The sequence below is a fragment of the Mercenaria mercenaria genome, chromosome 10, assembly GCF_021730395.1.
Source record: "Mercenaria mercenaria strain notata chromosome 10, MADL_Memer_1, whole genome shotgun sequence".
Classification (NCBI taxonomy): Eukaryota; Metazoa; Mollusca; class Bivalvia; order Venerida; family Veneridae; genus Mercenaria; species Mercenaria mercenaria.
The window spans coordinates 20,016,752-20,041,717 of NC_069370.1; the positions used below are offsets into that span (position 1 = coordinate 20,016,752).

General features: G+C 34.4%; 1 protein-coding gene across 4 annotated transcripts in view; it reads left to right on the forward strand.

Moving 5' to 3' along the window:
- LOC123559706 (dual 3',5'-cyclic-AMP and -GMP phosphodiesterase 11A-like) overlaps nt 1–24,966 on the forward strand; it is a 171,718-nt gene that overhangs the window by 57,328 nt on the left and 89,424 nt on the right. For all 4 annotated transcript variants that reach the window (XR_008372660.1, XM_053552436.1, XM_053552437.1 and 1 more), the window contains exon 2: nt 219–1,651. Coding sequence is in view for 3 of the 4 variants with exons in the window: in XM_053552436.1 (XP_053408411.1) it covers nt 821–1,651 (831 nt within the window). In the remaining variant the exon portion in view is untranslated. The remainder of the gene's footprint in view (nt 1–218; nt 1,652–24,966) is intronic.

Sequence of the window (24,966 nt, forward strand, 5' to 3'; positions counted from 1 at the left end):
TATTCGCCTTTATACCAAATCAAGATAAATTTAGACATTCTAGTAATGCAAGGTTTTACTTTAAAAATTCGCGTAAGCCCTAGTAATTTAAATCCGAGTTTTCTCAAGGAATATTTTTACTAAATAGTCGAAACGCTAAATCTCTCGTAAATAATTGTTTTGCTTTCTTCATATAATATACTAGTATGCATAATATATAGCTTTTTTTTATATTTCAGGTGGTGTGTCAGGTCATATGATAACGCCAGTGTGTTAGACTTTTTTCGTAAAGTATAATTCGTTTATTTCCAATTAAGAAACAATACTCAAACATATTTGTAAAGCTCTAGAAGAGAAAAAATACGATATTAATAATCTCATTGCACTGTCAAAATAAAATATTACGAGCGTTAGTGAGAATTTATTGGATAGTATGTTAGGGTTTTAACAACACTGCGAGGCTGTTTTGTCCTTAGATATTGGTTAAGAAGCTTACAATCGCTGTGGATATTGGTAGTGAAAAAGACGATCAATCGTAAGAAGTATCGGAAGTTAGCAAAGTGGTTTAACTGACAGAAATAGTTTCAACTTACGATCTGTTAATTGAAAAATAAGGAAGCTTTTATTGCTAATGCGTCAGGAGTTTAAGTAGTACTAACTGCAAATTATTTATCGAGAAAATATGAATTTTACTAAGAATAATTAAAAGACAGATATATAATTTTATTAAATAATATGTTGATGGAAGGATGTCCTTTATTTACTAAACAGTGTTTGGCTAGATCAAGGAAAGATGGATTTATAATGCCGGTAAATATTTTCAAATAGAAAAGAATCTGTAATGGTAACCATGACGGGGATTTCTGTTCAGAATTTTAGAACGATTGATGTAGAAAGCTGGCTAGACCAAAACCCTGCTGCCATGGAAGAAATATTTCTAAAGAAGGCTGATATAAATATAATAAACAAATGGTTGTCAAGGAATGGTTACTGTCCAGCGGCACCGGAAGTATCGGTTTCTAAACTAGGTTCAGGGTCGGATGATAACAACAGTGACCCTACATCGCCTATAGACGCTCGAGGGGATGTGTTTTTCCCCAAGCATGGTAGAAGTAATTCAAAGAAGCATCTAAGACACGATTATGCAAAGTCTAAATATAGACACATGTTTCGGACATATGAGCCATCTGCAGCTTCTGAACAATCTGCAGACGACAGACGAGTTAGCCTAAAGGAAATGAGAATGTTTCGATCACTTCCGCCAAATTCAAGCAATATCTTAAGTCTTCTGATACAGTCAAAGGTTCGTCTGCCGCGGTATCCTAGCAAAGACATTGACAAGAAAAGAGAAGAAAGACATGCGAATGAAGGTGAATTCTTTATGGATATTGTAAAGGACATATCAAACGACCTTAGCCTAAGGAGTTTAAGTCAGAAAATGATCGCAAATATTAGCGTACTAACTGACGCTGACCATGCTTCAGTGTTTTTTGTAGAAGGAAAAAGGAATAATAAACAGTCTCTTGTGTCCAAACTCTTTGACGTCCATTCTGGAACTCAAATTATGCCGACGAAAACGTCAGATAATAGTATACGTGTACCTTGGGGAAAAGGAATAATGGGATACGTTGCTGAACACCGAGAAATTGTCAACCTTTCCGAAGCAAACAAGGTAAGATGCCATTTTTTGTGGTTTTATGTCTTTTTCATATAACACACCGCATGAATAATCAATAAAATAAATGATTGTCAGCAATAACTCCTTCTTTCTTTATATTTTTATGCTTTTTCAAATGTAAATACGGAAAATTAAACTAAAATCGTTGCAGTTTGATACTGGTGCAATATACATGTCAGTTATAACCAAGCTGTCCCAACATACAAATCATTGCTCGTGATGTTAGACAGACAAATCATGAGGTCATCAACAGAGTAGTCATCCTGAGTGTGAAAACTGAATTGGTTGGGTCAAAGTTTTGTCTAAGCACTAAGTTCCTTTTAACATTTGGCTGGTATAGTTCGTTGATTACATTATAAAGCACAACAGCGATGCCATCCTGTAGTGATAGTGCCTTGTATTATTCGTGTTTAGTATATCTAAATTACTTTTTGTCCAGTGTATTTCTTTTATGATGTAAGAAAGCTAAATCGTCACGTCATCATTGAGTTAGTGGTTCGGTAAATTTATTTATCTTGTGTGTGTTTTTTTTTCTTTTTCTTTTTTAATTACAAAACAATAAGTCAATAAAATTATGAACTTCTGTGAAATGATGGTCGACACAATGCTCAAAACTGATCTGTACAAAACAGAAGAATGTATTTTTGTTGAGCTAGCAGCTGTTACACAAATGAAAGTAGTTCTTTTGTGTTCAATGTGCAGTGAACTGTAAATTTGTTTACATGAAAAGGTTGTTATATCTATAGAGATTTGTTACATATAAACACTAGAAATGAAACATGGAAATAAAGAAATAGCATTAACACAGTATAAAAGTAATTATAAATGACTGCAGGTTGTAAGATGACGAACTCTAGTTAAAATTACAATTCGGTTATAAAACTTTGTAAAAACAATTCCTTAAGATGTCATTACTATTTCTCTCGATATTGCTTTGTTGGTACTACAAAAGCAGAATTCCCGGAATTACAGAGCACTCTTAAAACACAACCATAGAACCATGCATCGTAAAGTAGGCCAGCAACAAAAAAGCTGCAACGGAAAAATATTGACGACGGGTACTTCAGGGGGAAGGAGCGAGGGTGAATATTAAATAGGGAAAACTACGTTCCTTAAACGTAATATTCCTACAACATCGCAGACACGCACGTACAAAAGACAAACATACGCACATACAACCAGCATACACAGATAAACATACATACAAGCAAGAAAATATAATACAAAACATATTTTGACCCATGTGAACTAACTGAGATAGTGCGGAAAGAGTACCGCTTTTAAATAGCCATATGTCACTTGCTATTCTTCAAGTCAGGATGTTTGTGTTTTAAAGGTTATTTACCTGTGTTGGCTATCAACAAATACACATTATTATGCGACTTTTGGACTTTTCAGTTTTACGGAAAGAGTGATGAGTATTATTTACGTCAGCAGAATGCCGAATTTTCCAATTATTACATGGAAATTAGTTTCATCTGTTATGCACTGCCTAAATGAGATTGTGACCATAAGGTAGTTCTGCACGTTCGAGTCAATATTTTTCTACAATGTAGACTTTGAGTAAACTCTTGATTTTTCAAAAGTTTAGAATATATAAAAAATATTCAGCAAATAAAAAAGATAGGGTCGTGTGCTTGATTTTTTGCTAGATTGATTGAAAAATTTGGACATCCCGCAATTTTTCATAGTGGGAGTCCAGTGGAAAATTATAACTTTCATAACATTTTCGCAAATAGAAATTTGCTACAATGTAGAGTTTAATGAAACTTCTCATGACTTATAATGTGGTGAAATAAAATGTATAAGTCCTTGTGCTAATTTTTGAAATATTTGACTATGATTAAAGTGAATGACACATTTCGCGCTAATTTTATTTATTTATTTCGTTGGGTTTAACGTCACTCCGACACAATTATGGGTCATATGGCGACTTTCCAGCTTTGATGGTAGAGGAAGACCCCAGATCCCCTCCGTGCATTATTTCATTACGTGCGGGCACCTTGGTAGAACGACCGACCTTCCGTAAGCCAGCTGGATGGATTCCTCAAATGAAGAATTCAACGCACCGAGTGTGGCCCGAACCTGCAACATTAATTTTATGACATTATTTTGAATTATTTAACATGTTAGATGTTTTAATGTCATATTTTAATTTTAGGAAGATAGTAACAGTGCCAGTGTAATACATTTCCCCACAGGTCGACATTAATTCATTACTTCCGGTTTATCAAACGTGCAGAACTATGTATGTATAAAAACACGTTATTGTACAGGATGAGGTCCCGGTATTTTCAATTACCGTCTTTCGTATACATCAGCTGATCAAACAAAGAATAAAGCCAACGAGTATAATATAAAAAAAAATGACAAACTCTGAGATAACAATTTAGGTGATACTATAATTACCGTGACATAAAATGTTTGGATAAAATTTTGACCATTTGTTAAAAAGATAAAATGGTTGTTTTGAACCTTCTGCCAAGATCAATCTCACAAGACTCGCTAGACAATAAATAAACAATCCAACCGGTGGAGTTGCATCTAAAAGATTGTTGCTATGTCTTCAGCTCCAAAATCCTGTCAGATAACCAGATGGTATTTAAAGAAATAACTAAACACAAATAGGACCGCCGCCAGCAGTAAAATAATTGAGCCATGCCATGAGAAAACCAACATAGTGGCTTTGCGACCAGCATGGATCCAGACCAGCCTGCGCATCCGCGCAGTCTGGTCAGGCTCCATGCTGTTCGCTAACAGTTTCTCCAATTCCAATAGGCTTTAAAAGCGAACAGCATGGAGCCTGACCAGACTGCGCGGATGCGCAGGCTGGTCTGGATCCATGCTGGTCGCATACCCACTATGTTGGTTTTCTCATGGCACGGCTCAATTAAACATTATTTAGGTGCTGTTCCTATCGTGTTTGCATATTTCAAAGAAGTTGGAACATCTTCCCTTGTTTTCAGTAGTTAGGGAAGAATAACATTTACGTTCTCAATATTAACCTCTAAGATTCAATAAAAGGCGTACACTTTAAGAGATTTAAAAGGTCAAGAGAAAAAGGCTTACAGCTTCTGTTACAATTAAAAGAGCGTGCTCTAGACAGTTTGATAGGTAAATATGAAGCTAAGAGATTACGAAGACAACACATGAAAGCAAATATATGAGCCGTGCCATGGGAAAACCAACATAGTGGGTGTGCGACCAGCATGGATCCAGACCAGCCTGCGCATCCGCGCAGTCTGGTCAGGATCCATGCTGTTCGCTAACAGTTTCTCCAATTCCAATAGGCTTTAAAAGCGAACAGCATGGAGCCTGACCAGACTGCGCGGATGCGCAGGCTGGTCTGGATCCATGCTGGTCGCACACCCACTATGTTGGTTTTCCCATGGCACGGCTCATATACTTAGCTGATGTAATATTATCTTTTTGTTGTCCTTTTCCTTTTTGAAAATGGAATCCGTAAACCGCATGCAATATCTTTCGACCTTGCGGATGCATGCCTAGATTTATTTAGATCAAAGAAACATCTAATAAAGGAAAACAGATGTCGTTTAAATAACTATAGTCATTCGTTCCTGTATTTCTATATTAGATGTATGTGATTTTTGTAATCGAATAAATGCCGCTTATATACATACATTTTAAGTAAACGTTATGTACAGGCTTTCGTTTGTTAGCTCAGTTCTAGGTACTAGTTGCATTTCATTATGTTTTATAAAACATATTACATATTCTAATATGCTTGTCTCTGTTAAAACACTCTTATGCTAGAATGACGTCACGTTACGCGTGATGACGTCAAAGTTTTTGTTGCGATCTATTAAGGGCGCTTCTATATTTTATCTACTGTTTTAGATTAAGGGCATATTAGAATCGCAATAATTTATAGCACAAACGTGTTTTAAAACTATTCATACACTCGGGTGGTAATATGTCGTGCAAATAATTTCACGAGAGATGCGCCCTCGTGAAATTATTACGCCCGACGTATAACCACCCATCGTGCATAAATAGTGTTAAAGTACTCTTTTGCTATAAATTATTTCTTAATTATATTCTTCCTGTCTACAAAATCTTGATTCGCTACAACAGTACACGACAGATGAACCATGTTTTTTTTTCGAAAATGCCGAGGTCTTACTTGCAGTTTGCATATTAATAATTCATTGACATGGTGCTTTATGACATTATTGATCTTGAGATTGAAAATAATATTGCATTTCCCCAGGATATAATTCTCGTTACAAACGCTGAGTGAAATTGCATTGCCTGTCAAATTTATTCATGCGTTTTCTCTGCTTGGAACATATTGTTTAAACACAAAAAAGACCCAGAAAGCTTATAGAGATTTTCCCTTTCTGTATGACTACGGTACGCATCTGTCCATGAATTATTTACGAAGGAATATGATTTAAGCAATGACATTTTCAAATAAAAGGATATTAAATACATTCATTAATTCTTAAGGCATGCATTTTATATCCGTTGTTGCAAATGTGACAGTTGCTGCAGAGGTTGCCTAGATCAAATCTGACAGTTCTGCTGGTTCAGAACTTCACTTAAACGTTTTAAAACCTAACATATTTATAAAGAATTTTATAATCAAATAGTATCTCGAACTAGTTTATCCCAAAATTCCGGCTATCTCTAAGATACTTACAAGTCCCAACCCGAAAACTAGTGCACAAAACATCATTTTCAGTCGAATTTCGGTTATCTCGAACTAAAACGTTCGATCCTTTAGAATAGTTTTAACTGTATTATTTTGTTTTAACTTTTCTGCCTTAATTTTGTGTATTCGTTTGACCAAACGGTATGGCTGCTTATCGTGTTTTACAAGAGGGTGTTGAAGTATATCTGGTAATTTCATGGAACATTATATTTGCTGGAATGCGTGGGCAACATGAGAAAGTTTGATTAAAGCCCAATAAAAAGTCAATTTGTTCTTTTAACACCTTTATACAAAATATCTTTCTGTCAACATCAGATTTTGCATAAACATAGAATATCTTTTGTCCTTCCGGTGAAAGAAAGAAAGACGTACTATACATATTTTGTTAGATTATATCAAAAGCTCATCTTTCACGCAAAAAGGCGAGAACCTTTGTGACAGTGATTTGTGTTTAATTGATCATAGCTTTTCTACATTTTATTCAATAGAGAGTGATTCACGAATGAGTTTTACTGTTAACTGTTATTAATCTTTCCTCAATTAAAACTTTCGTTGGTTGTCTGTGTGCAACTTTCTTATTACTTTGCACGATGCGGAGAAACAATAGCCATTTTCTAGTTGGAATAAAACGTCTGGAATTTGCCGATTATCATTTGTATTTTTCTTAATAGTTTGGAAAAGAAGTATAATTAAAGATGGCAGAGAAATAAATTCCATACTAAATTAACTACGGTAAACAAACGGAGGTTATTACTCCAATTTCTCATATGAGTGTAATATCAGCTGCTGTTATACCAGTTAAAAATTGTGTTAAATTCAGTTTCATGAGAAAAGCCATATTAATGATGACAGGCTGGCATCTTGAAAAAATAAATTACAAAATTACTTTAAATTCTCGGAAGTCGAATAGCTTTAAGTAAAATGATCTGAATTAGAAATATTTTGCAGTAATGGAAATACAAACAAAATAAGGAAACAAATGAACATTTCCTAGAACGAAAACGGAAAAAGAAACTTCCTTGTCATATTTCAGAAAAATATTATTTCATATTATATGTAATTCTCTAACTAGTTTTTAGTTTCATTATTGTTTTAAAAACCCGCCACGACCTAGTGACCTACTTTTCCTCCCACATGAACTGCGTGCAAATCATTCTGATAATACTGGTATAATAAAGCTATTCTTCAAGATTACAGGTGGACAATTTAGACCCTCTCTGAATTAATGTGTTTTCACAATTTCATCCGCAAACTTATTCAGTCATTTTCTTTTCAGTATAGTTTTATAAACATAGAATAGAGACCGTACCATAGCTCTTCGCATTCTTTAATTTTTTAAAAAAAAGTGGTTTTTACAAGAGCACCGGTTACGATTAAAATGTAAACAACAGACTCTGTCTATAAATTACATGAATGAACGAATGATCGTCGATCTTAGTCATAATACTGATTGACAGTGAATGCTAATGACTCCATTGTGTTGCAGAAAGGTATTTAGTTTGTAACTGTCATTTCCTATCAATTGATATCCTCTCGAAACTGGTAAAGTAATTGCTTATATTTGGACAAAGCCCACTGTCTTTGCCATTCGCCAGCTGCTTAAAAGGAAAATATATAAGATTCAGTGCAAGTTATATTTCACTGGTACTACCAGTTAGTAAGTTCATACTCTAAAAAACACATTAGATTATATTTTTTCTTTACACGAAAATTGCCGTTAGGTAACAAAGCGAATACGCCGATAATCCGGAATATGCCGAGTATGTGTTATTGTCACAAAACTGTTCAAGTTCACATAATGTAATCGGTGCACTTAAACTGCCTAGCTATAGCTACTGCTGTTATAGGGAAGTGGTAGAGTGTCTGCCTTAGGTGTGGGAGGTCCTGGGTTCGAATCCCAGTTAGAGCTTAAGAATTTTTATTCTGCTAAAGCATCTTTTTGCTGTTAAAGGACTGTTCCAGTTGTTCTATATTTTTAGCTCCCAGTATCATGGATCATTATTAGGAAATCCAGATCACAGTTGAATATGAAATCAAATACACCAAAGTAGAAAATATTCGCTATATTATGTCCCTTTGATTTTTCTGCCTTCCAGGTCCAAGAAGAGTTACATTTCCTTGATCACAAACTTTTCTTTTACATGAAAAAATTAAATGCTCATAACACTATATTGCACTGTAGAAACAAAGTGTGATCTAAACGCACCTTAATACATCAAGTATTGTGCATACTACTTCATTAATTTAGCAATACATTGAAACATTAAACACATTGTTTTGGCGTTATATAGGTCACTGTCAATTTGTAACTAGGTACTTGTTATTTCTAATTTTCTTCATGCAAAGCATGTATAATTACCATCATGGAAATATAGAATTATTCAGTTATTTTGTGGCGTGCCTTTAAAACATCCTTATACCGCTTGACATAAACCTTCCAGGACGAGAATTTACTATATGAACGCCTCATAGCGCCTAGATGTGGCTGCTATATGAACGCCTGATAGCACCTATATGTGGTTGCTATAAAGTAGATATGGTCACCTAACTAGAGAAGAATCTCTCATATAACCAGTTTCAGCTTTATAAAACTGCTGCTAAAAGTAGTTCAGTGTTTACAAAATTGCCCCTTTGGTGGTTTCTTAGGCTTTACATTCATATATAATGAAAAATAATTCTTTTAAAAAATTCTAACAAAATTATGAAAGTATTAACGGATTCAGCGGGTAGTTATCAATGGAACATCATATTAATATTACGAAAATTTGTGTATGTTACCAGTCAGGGCCCGCGCTGGTCAATAATTGGCTATTATAGCCAAATAAAAAAACAACTGTTAAAATCAGACTGTTAAAATCAGACAAAAAAATTGCAGACAAAGTGGCATTTTATTAGTCATTGACAGAGCGGGCACTGCCAGTTATTGTGAACCTTTACAAAACTAGATGCCCACGGGCAACATGTCGAGCCCGCCAGCTGTCAAAAGGACTGGAAGTTGCACATGACACTCCTTGTCTCATTGAGGCAAACATTTATGCCAAATAAAAAAGAGATTGTTAAAAGTTACAATATAAGTTATTTAAAGTAACAACAATCTTTAAAAAAATCTAAGTTCATACGAAAATCCTCACCAGTAGAAATAGGTCAAAATACACCTGAAAATTGGATGTAACATGCATGTTCTACTACAGAAAAGTGGTCCTGATTTTTCCCTACGACCAGTAATAAAAAAGTTACGAATATATGCTATTTATAGTAACAATAAAGGGAAGCAATTTTAGGATCTTTCGCTAGACACTCCGTCTCATGATGATGAACAATTGTGCCAAGTTACATCAAAATCCCTCTAGGCATCAAAAAGAAATGCTCCAGACAAAGTCATTCTCGTATCTGACTTTTGACCTTGTGTGACCTTGACCTTAGACCTAGGGACCTAGTTCTTGCGCATGACACTCCGTCTCATGGTGGTGAATATTTGTGCAAAGTTACATCAAAATCCCTCAATGCATGAAGAAGAAATGCTCCGGACAATGTTGTCATTCTTGTATCCTTTGACCTCTAAGTGAGACCTTGACCATAGATCTAGGGACCTGGTTCTTGCGCATGACACTCCCTCTCATAATGGTGAACAGTTGTGCCAAGTTACATCAAAATCCCTCTATGCATAAAGAAGAAATGCTCCGGACAAAGTCATTTATGTATTTGACCGTTGACCAGTAAGTGTGACCTTGACCTTTAAGATATATAAACAAGATTGCTTCATGCATGTCAAAGTTATGGTCCGAACAAACAAATCCGGACGGACGCACGCACGCACGCATATACACCGAACAGCCATTTGGACAACTATGTCTTCGCTTCCGCAAGCGGGCTCGACAATAAAATTGTCTTCGGCTATTGTCTCCGTTATATTCCTCGGGTTTTTAAATTTATCCTATCACACAAAAATGCATATGATAATTACTTGCAATATGTATCTTACAACACCAATATTTTAAATACCACCTAACTATCAGCTTTTTATAAAATCACAACAAAAATCTATTGTTTTCAATTTTTCTTAACCAATCATTACCTTCCGGCTCCTTTGTTTGGAAGATGTCTATAAATAACTTTTAGACCGCTTAAGAGGTCTGTAATAATTACCAGACCTGTCCTACTTCTATTGTTTACAAAACAGTTAAAGCATACAGTAAGAAGTTCATGCATATCACTGAAAAGCAAAACCTAATGTAAATATGCGTGCGTGACTAGGTAAATAACACACTGGCCATAGCTTTATCAGATCAAGTGGTTCCAACGTTGTTTGAGCGGTGAATTTTACGCCGATCAGATGGAGAAATATGGTCGATACTATAAATTTCCGGTATTGTAAGTATGATTTAAAGGAATTTCTACCCGTTAAATAACGAATCAAATGAAAACGATGGGTGCACCTGGAGCGCAAATGTGTCTATGTTTTAGCACATGTGTCCATTTAGCTGAGATTTGTGCCGTTTATTCAAACACTTCTGTACAGTCCGGCGGGGGAAGGAGATTTTTGACAGTTTTTGACAATATCGCATAAAATATAGTGTTAATCGGGAATAAGTAACTGTTAAAACACTTTTGTGTAAAGGACTATCTCTTTAAACAAAGCATGTGTATTTTCATAGAATTATTCAGGGTTATTTCTGAAAAATCGGCCGAAAACCTAATTCAACGCCGTTTCGAGTGGGTCGGTATGCAACGCAATCAAGTGGATACCGTTCTGTGTCTTACTTGCGAAGTCTTATCCGTCTTAAAAACAGTCATTAAAGCCTAACAATGAATAAATTTAGAGAGTTTTATAGCATTATAATGATCCCGCCATTTCTAATATACTGTACTTATACATTTCATGTTAGCTTAACATTTAACATATTTTTGTGGACATTGTCAAAAAACATCAACACAAAATATAAAGCAAGGATGAACATCGAACAATATCATTAAGTAAATAATAGTAATAGTTCGTAAAAACAAGAACCATTTCACAGATATTTTTCTCCTCCACGAATGGTACTGAACTGCATACCAAAAGCGGGTTGACTCTTTAAATCAGTATAGTTACAGTTGGTTACTTTTTAGTCCCTTAAAACCAGTATATTGCGATTTCATTACTGATTTGTTGTGCATTTAAGCTGTTCATACAAAATAAATAAAATTTGGTCCATGATAAAAGTATTGATCAGTTGTTTGTATATATTTTCATTCATATTGTCGGTGTAGCGTTAATTTATTTTCAGAGAGATAAATCACAGAGAACGTTAATATTGGCAAGGGAAAAGACAAGATTTTATTTGTCCTCCATAAAACAGAAACGACGTGATGAACCTCTATGGTCCCGTTCAAAAATTAAAATACAAATGAAATACAGACACCAATTAAAGAAAATAAACGGACCAGCAATACTAATAGAGACGTGTCATCAAGCAAACGATTAAGAGCGTTTTCTGCATGTCCTCAAAGTGAATAATAATAAAAAAAACCGAAAAGACTGCTAACTCAAACTTCAAGCACCAAAATATCAAGAAAAAAAGCTGTTCACAATAAGGTATTAAAAGAAAGAGTTTTATGTGATGAAATGTTTGAAGAATTAACAGAGGAAGAAACAGATTTTTTAGACATTGCAAGCGACAAGGCTGTCCTGGGACAACTTTCTGAAGCAAAAGATACATTATTTTACAATATTTCTAACTCTTATCAAATCGAATAAGTACGCGTTGGAAAAAGCTGTGGCACATCTCTATTAGTATTGCTAGTCCGTTTATTTTCTTTCATTGGTGTCTGTATTTCATTTGTATTTTCATTTTTGAACGGGACCATAGAGGTTCATCACGTCGTTTCTGTTTTATGGAGGACAAATAAAATCTTGTCTTTTCCCTGGCCAATTTTAACGTTCTTTGTGATTTATTTCTCTGAAAATAAATGAACGCTACCACAGGAATATGAATGAAAATATGTACAAACAACTGATCAATACTTTTATCATGGACCAAATTTTATTTATTTTGTATGAACAGCTTAATTGCACAACAAATTAGTAATGAAATCGCAATGTATTGGTTTTAAAGGACTAAAAAGTAATCAACTGTAACTGTACTGATTTAAAGAGTCAACCCGATTTTGGTAGTCTGTTCAGTACCATTCGTGGAGGAGGTAGATATCTGTGAACTGGTTCTTGTTTTTACCAACTATTACTATTATTTACTTAATGATATTGTTCGATGTACAATATATTAGAAATGGCGAGATCATTATAATGCTATAAAGCTCACTAAATTTATTCATTGTTAGGCTTTAATGACTGTTTTTAAGACGGATAAGACTTCGCAAGTAAGACACAGAACGGTATCCACTTGATTGCGTTGCATAGCGACCCACTCGAAACGGCGTTGCATTAGGTTTTCGGCCGATTTTTCAGAAATAACCCTGAATAATTCTATGAAAATACACATGCTTTGTTTAAAGAGGTAGTCCGTTACATAAAAAGTGTTTTAACAGTTACTTATTCCCGATTAACACTATATTTTATGCGATATTGTCAAAAACTATTAAAAATCTCCTTCCCCCGCCGGACTGTACAGAAGTGTTTGAATAAACGGCACAAATCTCAGCTAAATGGACACATGTGCTAAAACATAGACACATTTGCGCTCCAGGTGCACCCATCGTTTTCATTTGATTCGTTATTTAACGGGTAGAAATTCCTTTAAATCATACTTACAATACCGGAAATTTGTAGTATCGGCCATAATTCTCCATCTGATCGGCGTAAAATTCACCGCTCAAACAACGTTGGAACCACTTGATCTGATAAAGCTATGGCCAGTGTGAATAAGGCTATCACCTTTTTCATAAAATAGGCATAGGAAATAGAGATCAATATAATTGCACCTTACTAATCCTACCAGGTGTTTTGTATTACAAAAGTGATTCTCATGTGACATTTTGATACAAGCAAAACTGTATTATCTGCACTATAAAATACTTACAAGTATTTCATTTTATTATCGGCTTGTTAAAAGTTATTTTTTCACCATAAGTAAGTTGACAAAATCATAGGAACCAGGTTTTGAGGGGTAAATCAAATACATATGAATAAATCCTAAATGTTTTTGTTGTGCAAAAAAGTATCATATTGTGTCTTAAACCGTTTTCATTTTCCACTCATTTGTGTAATTGCAAGGGAAGTAAACTAATAGATATCTCTGCTTATAAGTACTAGCCCAAGGCAAGAGTTGTCATTCTTTGTGGATCACAACTTTAAATTAAATATTTAAACTTCTGTAACTGATATTAACAAAACTTTCATAAATTTCACATTTGTGAAACCATTTTTGGTTATGTCAAGGACTTGGAAATCAATATCTAGACTTAATTTAATGTGTTTCTATCATTGAAAATTTTAGGGTCTACCTCTACATAAAAGATATAATTTTCGATCAGTCTAACATAGAAGATATCTCCACATTTGTTCTTAAACGTAACCGTAAGATTTTAACATTCAGATCAAATGTTATACAGAACATGGGATTAGTATGAATGTTAAAACGGACCTATTTAGTATAATTTTCATGAGATTTCTTCCGATACTTCATGAAACAAGACCAATTATCTAATTAATGATAAGTATTTTCAAACACCACAAACTTTCCTAAATTACAGTCAAACCTGTATTAAAGACCACCTCTGCACAGAGACCACCTGGCTCTAAAGACCACATGTTTTGTTTCCAATTTAAACATTTACTATGTATGTTAACCTGTGAATAAAGACCATCTCTCAATAAAGGCTACATTTTGGCTCTCTCAGGGATGATCTTTATAGACAGGTATGACTGTAGTAGAAAGATGAATATTCCTCTATGTGACAAAAACACTACTAGCTGAGCAATTTTTCTCTTCTATCTTACATATATTGTAGAAAGAGGAATGCCCCTCTATGTGACAAAAACACTATTAGCTGCAGATAGGGTAATGTGTCCTATCTTTCGTATGTTGTAGATATAGGAATGTTCCTCTATGTTACAAGCACACTACTAGCTGAGTAGTGTTTTTCTTCTATCTTACATATATTGTAGAAAGAGGAATGTCCCTCTATGTGATAAAAACACTATTAGCTGGAGACAAGGTAATATGTTCTATCTTTCGTATGTTGTAGATATAGGAATGTTCCTCTATGTTACAAGCACACTACTAGCTGAGTAGTGTTTTTCTTCTATCTTACATATATTGTAGAAAGAGGAATGTCCCTCTATGTTACAAGCACACTATTGGCTGGAGATAGGGTAATGTGTCCTATCTTTCGTATGTTGTAGATATAGGAATGTTCCTCTATGTTACAAGCACACTACTAGCTGAGTAGTGTTTTTCTTCTATCTTACATATATTGTAGAAAGAGGAATGTCCCTCTATGTGACAAAAACACTATTAGCTGGAGACAGGGTAATATGTTCTATCTTTCGTATGTTGTAGATATAGGAATGTTCCTCTATGTTACAAGCACACTACTAGCTGAGTAGTGTTTTTCTTCTATCTTACATATATTGTAGAAAGAGGAATGTCCCTCTATGTGATAAAAACACTATTAGCTGGAGACAGGGTAATATGTTCTATCTTTCGTATGTTGTAGATATAGGAATGTTCCTCTATGTTACAAGCACACTACTAGCTGAGTAGTGTTTTTCTTCTATCTTACATATATTGTAGAAAGAGGAATGTCCCTCTATGTGATAAAAACACTATTAGCTGGAGACAGGGTAATATGTTCTATCTTTCGTATGTTGTAGATATAGGAATGTTCCTCTATGTTACAAGCACACTACTAGCTGAGTAGTGTTTTTCTTCTATCTTACATATATTGTAGAAAGAGGAATGTCCCTCTATGTGATAAAAACACTATTAGCTGGAGACAGGGTAATATGTTCTATCTTTCGTATGTTGTAGATATAGGAATGTTCCTCTATGTTACAAGCACACTACTAGCTGAGTAGTGTTTTTCTTCTATCTTACATATATTGTAGAAAGAGGAATGTCCCTCTATGTGATAAAAACACTATTAGCTGGAGATAGGGTAATGTGTCCCATCTTTCGTATGTTGTAGATATAGGAATGTTCATCTATGTTACAAGCACACTACTAGCTGGAATAATGTGTTTCTTCTATCTTACATATATTGTAGAAAGAGGAATGTCCCTCTGTGTTTTGAAGGAAAGTCCTATCTAGTCGGTTTTCAATGTTCCCCTAGAAAATGTGCAAATAACTTATAGACCGCTTAAGAGGTCTATAATGATTATCAGACCTGGGGCCGTATTCATCTTAAGTATAAGTATAAGAAATTGATTATTTACTTAAGTATTACTTATGTAAGAAATTTATTTTACTTAAGTATATTTGTTATTCATAAAACAACTTAATAAGTAATTCTTGGCTTTTATTGTGGACGTAAACATTAAAAAAGAACATTAATTTCAGACAGATACAACATGCACAATTATGTTTAAAGTGCTTTTATCTGAAAAACAACACTTTAATCGTACTCACGACGCCATTTTGTTTTCTGACTTAAGTTATTTCTTACGTATCTTAAGTTTAAGCTGTTTTATGAATAGGACTTAAGTTTTTTACTTGGAGTTAAGCTGAAATCACTACAAACTTAAGTAAAATCTTCAACTTAAGTCAAAACTTATACTTAAGATGCTTTATGAATACGGCCCCTGTCTATACGATTTAAGCATGAGAAGCATATCGTGCTTATCACTGAAAAGCAAAACTTTACAGTAAATGTGTAACGATTACTGAATGCATAAAGGGAAGTAATTGCATAAATATATATGCAAATTTGTAAACCTGTCAATTGTCATTGGAGTAAAATGACAGTATATATGCGCATTAAATCACCTTTGGTGATGAGCTAGCTTTTCACTGACGGGATTTGTGTGGCACTAAAACGTTACAAATGGTGGCAGCGGTGGGATGAAGTCAACTGCCGGACTGGAGTTGCCTTACCCATGTATTTCCTAGGCCAAATCTCGGGACGAGATTTCTCGGAGGGGAAAGTAATGTAACGATTACTGAATGCATAAAAGGGAAGTAGTTCCATTAATATGCAAATTTGTAAACCTGTCAATTGTCATTGGAGTAAAATGACAGTATATATGCACATTAAATCACCTTTGGTGATGAGCTAGCTTTTCACCGACGGGATTTGTGTGGCACTGAAACGTTACAAATGTGCGTGCGTGAGTGACTGTGTAGTCTGTTTTAGATATAATTTTCCGATCAGTTTAACATAGTTCAAGACCATGGAACAGGGATTTTGACTGAATATCCATTTTAAAGCAATGAATTTAGAATAAATCTTAATTTTAATTTTACAGTAATTGCTTCAAATGTATTATGTGTTGCATCTATAATTAGTACACGAACTATTGAAATGAATAACATTCTATTTGCGACTGAGTGGATACTAGTGACTACTGCGAAAACTCTTTTCAACGGCCTATCCTTGTCGAACAGATCCTGGATTACAATCAAAATATATCAAATTGAAATCATTAGCTTTATACTGCATTCAACGTTACAGACAGAGTCATTGACAGTACAGTGACATTAAGTTCGTCCAACTGAGTCATTTAAAATTATAGGACGAGAAAATGCACCATAGTCTGAAAGTTCTATCTTTTTTTCTGATGATTTCAATATTTTGGCTTTCAACTTATACATTGCGTAAGAAAAATTAAGTTTAATTGACGTACGCTGCTCTTTTGCTTTACATCAACATTATATCTTAAACAATGTTGCAACCTAAACTGTATTCGACGACTTGTCGAGTCTCATTTTTTGTTATTTAAAGTGTCCTATCTTCCGTATGTTGTAGATGTAGGAATGTTTGTATATGTTATAAACACACTACTAGCCGGAGTAATACTTTTCGTCTTTCTTACAATATTGTAGAAACAGAAATGTCCCTCTATGTTTTGAAGGAAAGTTATTATTTAATCGGTTTTCAGTGTTCTCCTGGGAAAGGGCGTTTTTTTCTGGAAGCCCTTGTATCCAGTAATGAAAAGAATGTAAAGAATTTATGTACGATTTACATGGAACATTATTTTCAAACTTGTACTTGTTTGTCTAAAAAAGATGAACCTACGGTTGAAAAAGTTTTAAAGACATGTGTTTAACGAGTGGATATGGGTAGGATTTGAGAAAGTACATTTTTCGTTTTATAAATAAAAATTTTCCGAATCTTGTTAATTCATATCAAATAATGTTGACATTTTTATGCCTTGAGACGCTATTTGTATATTGCATTGTACAAAGTTTGACGATACTATGCCGTTTATCTAACAGTTTTTCATTTCAGATTCCTTGATTCTATACTAAAATTAATTTACCTCCACAAATAACTTACAACTTCTCCACGTGAGTCAGTCGTGGATGGCGAATGACTTGTAAATGTAATTATATTCAGTCGAATCCTTACCATTCCACAGAAAACTAAGGCCTCGAACTACAAACCTCGTAATCAGTAGTCATGTGCCATCTCTGTTGAGCTCACTATTTTATATATTAAGCTAAATAAAGTTGAACTTATTTTTGAAAGAAAAAAAGAACAGTAACAACATAAACATTTTATACTATGTCCAAAACAGACTTTTATCTATTGCTGTTGATATGACAGAACAAAAATGCCGAGATTTACATTTCCGTTTCTTACAACCCAAGTGCCTTTTAAAGAGAATTTCCCAAGGCCAGTAAATGTAAACATTAAGGCTAAGTTCACGTCGAAGCTCTATGGAGGTTGGCTGTTGTGTAAATGATACTTACTCCCACCTGTAAAGTAACTGACCAATCAGACACTGGGCCCTGGAATTATGTAAAACTTTTTTTCCGAGCACATCGAGCGCTGTGATGAAAAGCAGGGAACAAGTAAACCCTACCTCGCCGTGGAGTTTGCAGAGTTCAGCTCTTCAACAGGGAAGGTACGATTGATGTACTAACTTATACCGTTCAAGTGAATTATCGAGTATAGAGTCAGTCTCTACTCTACCCTAGGGCTTCGATGTGAACTTACACTAAGAAAAAGTGTTTGACAGTATAGAATATAGTCAAGAAAACACAAAAGTTTCAGCAGGCTGGTAACATTGCCCGATCGGGCTTATGACACAAAAAGTAATATTTCTTGAAAAGTAATGAAGATATTTCTTTCAAACTTGGTCCATTTGTTAAGCATAACAAATGATACAAATTAGAATAAAAAATAACTTGGTTGCCTTCAGTTTTGGTAGAATTATTTCCCCTTTTCAAATTTTTATGACGCATAATCTTTGAAGTCCAAAAAAACAATGTTTTAATGCTAAGTTGAAAACAAAAAAGGGTTAAATGGCTTTCTAATACTCTAAATTATTGCGCTAGTACATGAATGTAAACATTTTACTCTGCTTTCACTTACAACATTATAAGAAATGTTAGTCCTAAAAAAATTGCTCATACATCTGCACTAGAAACAAAGTATTTACCCTAAATATATAGAATAAAGGTATTGGCGCTCAAGTTTGGAGCACTAGAAAGCCATTGAACCCTTTTCTGTTTTAAACATTGCATTAAAACATAATAATTTTGGACTTCAAAAATTATGCATCATAAAAATCTGAAAAAGGGAAGTAATTCTAACTAAACCGAAGGCAACAAAGTTATTTCTATCTTGATAAGCATTATATGTAATGCTTAATAAATGGACCAAGTTTGAAATTATTTGTCAAGAAATATTACTTTTAGTGTCATAAGCAGATAAGCCCGATCGGGCAATGTTACCAGCCTGTTCAGTATCTCTCGAAAAGTGCTTACGTTTATGTTTAATGCTGTTAATATTTTGGTCTAATAAGAGAACAAAGTTGCGCGACTTATGTGTCACGTCATGGGCATGCGAAATCCGGACCAGACAGCTTACTGTGTTTCATGATACACTGATATAGATATCATGCATTTTTGTAATAATATAATGATACATTTTTAAATATGGCTGAATACGGCATTGTGTATTTAAGTAAAAACTAAAAAAAAACTTACAGTTTCTTCAAAGATTTCCTAAAATCCTGATATATCCATTTTACGGAAGAATGTGTTTTAACATTTGACTAAACACACATTGCAGGCCTCAGAAAGAGACCATACTTTTCTCAATGTTTTACAAATGTGCACGAGTTTTTCATGCAACACAAGACTTAGTGTCATGTTCTAATTACTACAAACATAATAAGTTGGGCATATCGGTATATCAAGAGTGCTCGACAATTTCAAGCACACATTGTCCGTATGTATTGACCTGTCACTTATGAATATTCCGTATGTTTCCGTAAATTAATTTTCGGTGTCCGAACCTAAATAACGATATAACTACATGTATTGAAAAGCTAATTATAAACCATCATGTATCATGTGCAGATATAGCTGTGCGGACAAAGTCTTTTTCCACTAATCTAATGGTTGTGTGTTCGAGACCTCTATCTGACCAAATTGTTTTTTTTTGTGTTTTTTTTATTTCATTTTTTATTTTATCAGAAAATTAACAGACGGAAAACTTGTCACACTTAACATGATTCATCAACGAAATGCTCTACTATCGATTAACATTCTTCTACGCACATAAAACCGTTCTATAAAATGTTTTCAGGACCGGATCAGCAATCATTCACTCAACGGACAATTCAAATAACTGTTGTTAATGACACAAAATGAAATGTTTCGTTAAAATAATATTTTATATATACAAAGTTCAAACACAAGGAGTTATTTAAAAATGGTTAGAAAAGAATTCGAACTCCTGGTAACGTGCTTTCAGGTCGGAGAGCTTACCATTACACCACTGTACCGTTGGTTATCTAAACTGATTATTTTGATAAATCTAGATACAAACATCGCGTAAAATAACGAAAACGCCCGAAAGTATTGGCGAAGACTAATGAGTGCCAGGTCAATACTTACGGACAATAGTATGGTGCTTACTTTTATTTATTTGTGTTTAGTTATATATAAAAACGTTTTCACAAAGCCGAAACTAACCTGGACTGTTTAAAAAAATGAAGCATGTAGGCAAGTTATCATACTCGAAATAGGTCTGCATGGGGTTTATAGATGAAAACCTCGCTCGTTACGCGCTTTCGATTAACAAATTCCTCACAGGTCTATAAACACCATGAAAACTTATTCCTCGAACAATATCTATTACTTTGACAGTGTGATGTCATTGGGAACATACTTCATTTAAAATATATAATTATTAACACTTAAGTCTTGTGGAAATGAGATGAAAGGTGTTTTGTCTGGGAAGAATTTTCTTGTTTACCTTAACCATTGTCGTGATATTAGTATTCATAATATTTCAGAAAGCCGTACAATAAAATTAAATATTCAAGTTGACAATGTAGAATGTTTGATGAAATAGACATGCTTGAAGCGATAAATAAAAACCTGTTCGTTAGGAGATACAATCTCTTTCTCATACGCCCATATATTCTTCGAATTATCTATTATTTACAGGATTATCGGAATCCGTAAATAATAGACAAAGTCTTGCGAAATCGAAACCTTTTGTGAAGTAACTAACCTACTTGTACCGTAGATATCTCAGTAGCATGTCATGTCATATTCTAAGAAATAGAATGCGTCTTTTAATAAAATGAATAAAAATAATTTCAGGAAGTTGATCAATGTTTATCATGAATAGTCGTGGTGGCCACAGCACCATAGCAACGAATCAAATTAAAACACGACGGAAATTACGCAAGTAAATATCGTCTGCAGGTAGTATTAGAGAAGATGCTATTGACGTTACCATACCTTTCGAAATTTGATATATATTATTTACATGATTAACGAAGATAACTCAGACGAAACTGTTTGCGGAATCACCTTCTTGCATACAAACACGTACTGACGTCATATCACAGCTGTTTCTAGCTTATAATCAACCTAAACATGACGTGTCTTACATTTTTACCACAAATTTAAAGTACAACTCAGTCGGATTTCAGGTCTCTAAATACAGATCAGCATAGTCGACCAAAATATCATCTTTTATGATAGTTTAATTACGACTCATACAGAAACGCTGTTGACGCGTTTGTTGAGTGGTGTAAAAATGAAAATAACGACTGTTTCACACTGTTATGCTTTTCTATGATCCAAAGTGTTAATCATGATTACAGCAAACTTCAAAACGCTAATGTTTAATAAAACAGGCAATTTCAATTGATTGGCTTTGAAATCTTTTTGTATATTCCCTTCTGGTCTGGAGAAGCAAGTCTTGGGTGTTCATATCTTGAGAAACACATCAATCTTTATAAATTTGCTTCAGTGCGCATGCTTTTCCGTGGCCGGCTTCCGGTATGCAGCAAATACCTCGCGTGGCGTTACATAGATTATCTGATTTTTAATGACATCGGACTATCAATCAACAACTTTAGTTAGTTAGTCCGTGACATGTGGTCGACATTACGTTTCGACACGCTGTATTTTCGGTATGTATTCGGCTCTCTGTTCTGTCGTGTTGATGCATATATGTTCTGTCATGTCGATATTCAGAAGCATCGATGAAATTTAGTGTCGATGTTTTGTCTGTCGATGTTTTATCGTGCTTTTCGATGTGTATAGATTCCTGATTCGAAACGCATTTGAAATGAAGATATTAGCATATGGTTGCGAACTATGGATTTATACAAAACGGGTTATCAGAGCTCAGTTTCTTCACAACAAAATCTGCAAATTGCGAAATTGCCTTAATTACAATGTAACTGATATAACAACCTGGCAGATACATTCTCAGAAGTTTGTAGAGGAAGAAGAGTAATCAGTTATGCCACATATATCATTTCAGTCAAACTTATGTTATGAATTATCAAGTAACTCCTAACTTATATTTTATCAAGTATATAATTTTACCATTTAATTGCTAAAAAGTCCAAAAAAATCGGTCATTATTTATATAAAAATCAGAACAAAAATGAATTGTCATAAGTCTGGTAATTTATCATTATGATGACGTCATTAATAGTCAATTTTGTCTGAGGTCGAACATTCATAATTGTTGGAATGAAAAACATCAATATTCACGTCTGACATTGTCAGGTCAGTATTTTAACACTACATGACACGAAGTCATAGAGAACAATAGACGTTTCTAGTTAAACTTGTACTTCTAAGCTGTAATTAGCCAATCAGCTTAATAATACAGCGTTGGCAGCAATACAAAATTAATGGAAAATGCTCTGGACTTCAGGAAGTGGTCAATTTCATATTCTCCATTATGCAGATTCAGCATCCTCCGGTTGTCAGGAAATATTACATTCGGTTGTCAGGAAATATTACATTCGGTTATGGTCGAAGGCTGCACAGACTGGATACACGGAACACGTCCGTCTATCATTATGACTAATATACCTTCCGACATACGATAGGATCGTTGTTGAAAAACAACGAAAATAACGAAAGCTATCGAATCCCATGGAGGCTTGTTTTACCTTCCTTTCTTTGTGAGCAATTGCGAATGCATTGTCAAGCTGAGAACCAGCTTTTGCATATATAAACCCAAAAATACTTTTTCTGAATGAAAGTTGTTCCCTTTTTGCGTAACTGGGCGATGGTATACCTGTTAATGTACTTAACAACTCTTTCAGTCTCATTTATGTTCAATATTAGCATAATAAACCGGCCACTGACTAGCTTTCGCAATAAGCTTACCTCCTTTCTTGTTGTATGATATCGGAGAACTGAACCATTTAGATCCACCGCATAAATTATCTTACAGAAATACATAAAAAAGAGCAGAAAGATTCAGTTGGACAAGTTTCTTTGAATAAAATCGATATCCTTAAATATTTTTGTTAACACCTACCTTTATTTATCACCTAGCATACAATATAATGCATTAATTACCAACCTACTTGTATCCTTATTTATTTCATTCATGTATATTTAACCATAATGCGTCTGGAATTGTGGTGTTTAGACATAAAGAGTGTAATATATTATTTGATACAGCGACTCTTATATATACTAACTTAATATCTTTCGTCTGAAAGCTTTGTATGATGGATGGCACCAACTTACAATTTTTATCTGGGAAATATTAATATAAATCAGCCTCTATAACAATTGACACCACTTCCTTCCCTATCAGAGGCAATGCCCTGAATATCCATTTTTCATATTTATGTTGTCCCGTATATCATTTTCGGTGTGTTTGATAATTAAGTACAATTTAAGTTAAACTTATTTAAAACAGCTATTAATATCAAGGGTATAACAATGGGATTAGAAAATGCATTTAAAGGTGCATATCCCACTTTGTCATATCACTGTTGCAGGTTTTGACATTACTTGATTTTTATTTTGCCTAGTTTAGCTTATCACGCATTTTAGCATTGTATTTGGTAACATCAGCTTAACACAATTTTGCCAACTTTTCCATTTATGTAAAAGACATAGGATATAGATAATCTTAATTGCAGAACAAACGTATTTCATCTTGTAATATGGTTACTATTGTCCATTCGTTAATATCATTATCTGTATGGAATATAACAGATAAATAATGGAAACTAATAGAAAATCCCAGAAAACTGTATGTAACACATTTACCAAGGTTGGGTAGAAAAACATGTTATCTATTTCCTACGGAATCCTGTAAGTGCCATATCAAATGTCGTTCGTCGCCTCTCAAAGGCAACGCACGACATAACGATACGACATCGCGACAATGCGATACGACGCGTGACAATGCGATACGACACACGACAATGCGATACGACGCGCGACAATGCGATATGACATTCGTCAAAATGTCGTGATGTCGCTTCGCAATGTCGTCCCTTGAGTTAAAAGTTTTGGCACGATATGTCACGATGTCGCGTCGCATTGTCGTCCGTCGTGTCGCATTGTCCCGCGTCATATTGCATTGTCGCTATGTCGTATCGCGATGTCGTATTGCATTGTCGCGCGTCGTGTCCTGCATTTTAGCGATGCGCGACAATGCGATACGACGCGCGACAATGTGATACGACACACGACATTCTCAAACGACTTTGTCGCGATGTCGTGTCGCATTGTCGTGTGTCGCCTATGTGCTAATAGCACGGCATTGCGAAACGACACCGCGACAATGCGATACGACGCACGACAATGCGATACAACAAACGTCATTCTCAAACGATATTGTCGCTATGTCGTTTCGCATTGTCGTACTTTGAACGATGTTCACTTGAATAAATACCGGTGTTCACTAAAATACCGGCTTATCTTGGTCGTATTTTTTCGAACAATTCATCAATTTCACTTTTTTATTAAAAGAGTTAAAAGTAAGGTATCAAACTGAAATTTCTTTTGATAAGTAGTATTGCTTAATCGAAAATTAAAAACAATGTTCTTCCCAGACGGGCACGCCGTCGGGAACATATGCTGAAATTTGCCATTTTTGGCTTAAAATATAAGCAGTAAACTAAGGAAAAAGTGCTTATAAAATATTTTTTTTTTGTATAGAACTGCAAATAAGAACTTGTTTTGAAAGAGAATGACAAAATCTGAATGATTGTGACAAAAAATACAACATCTGTTCG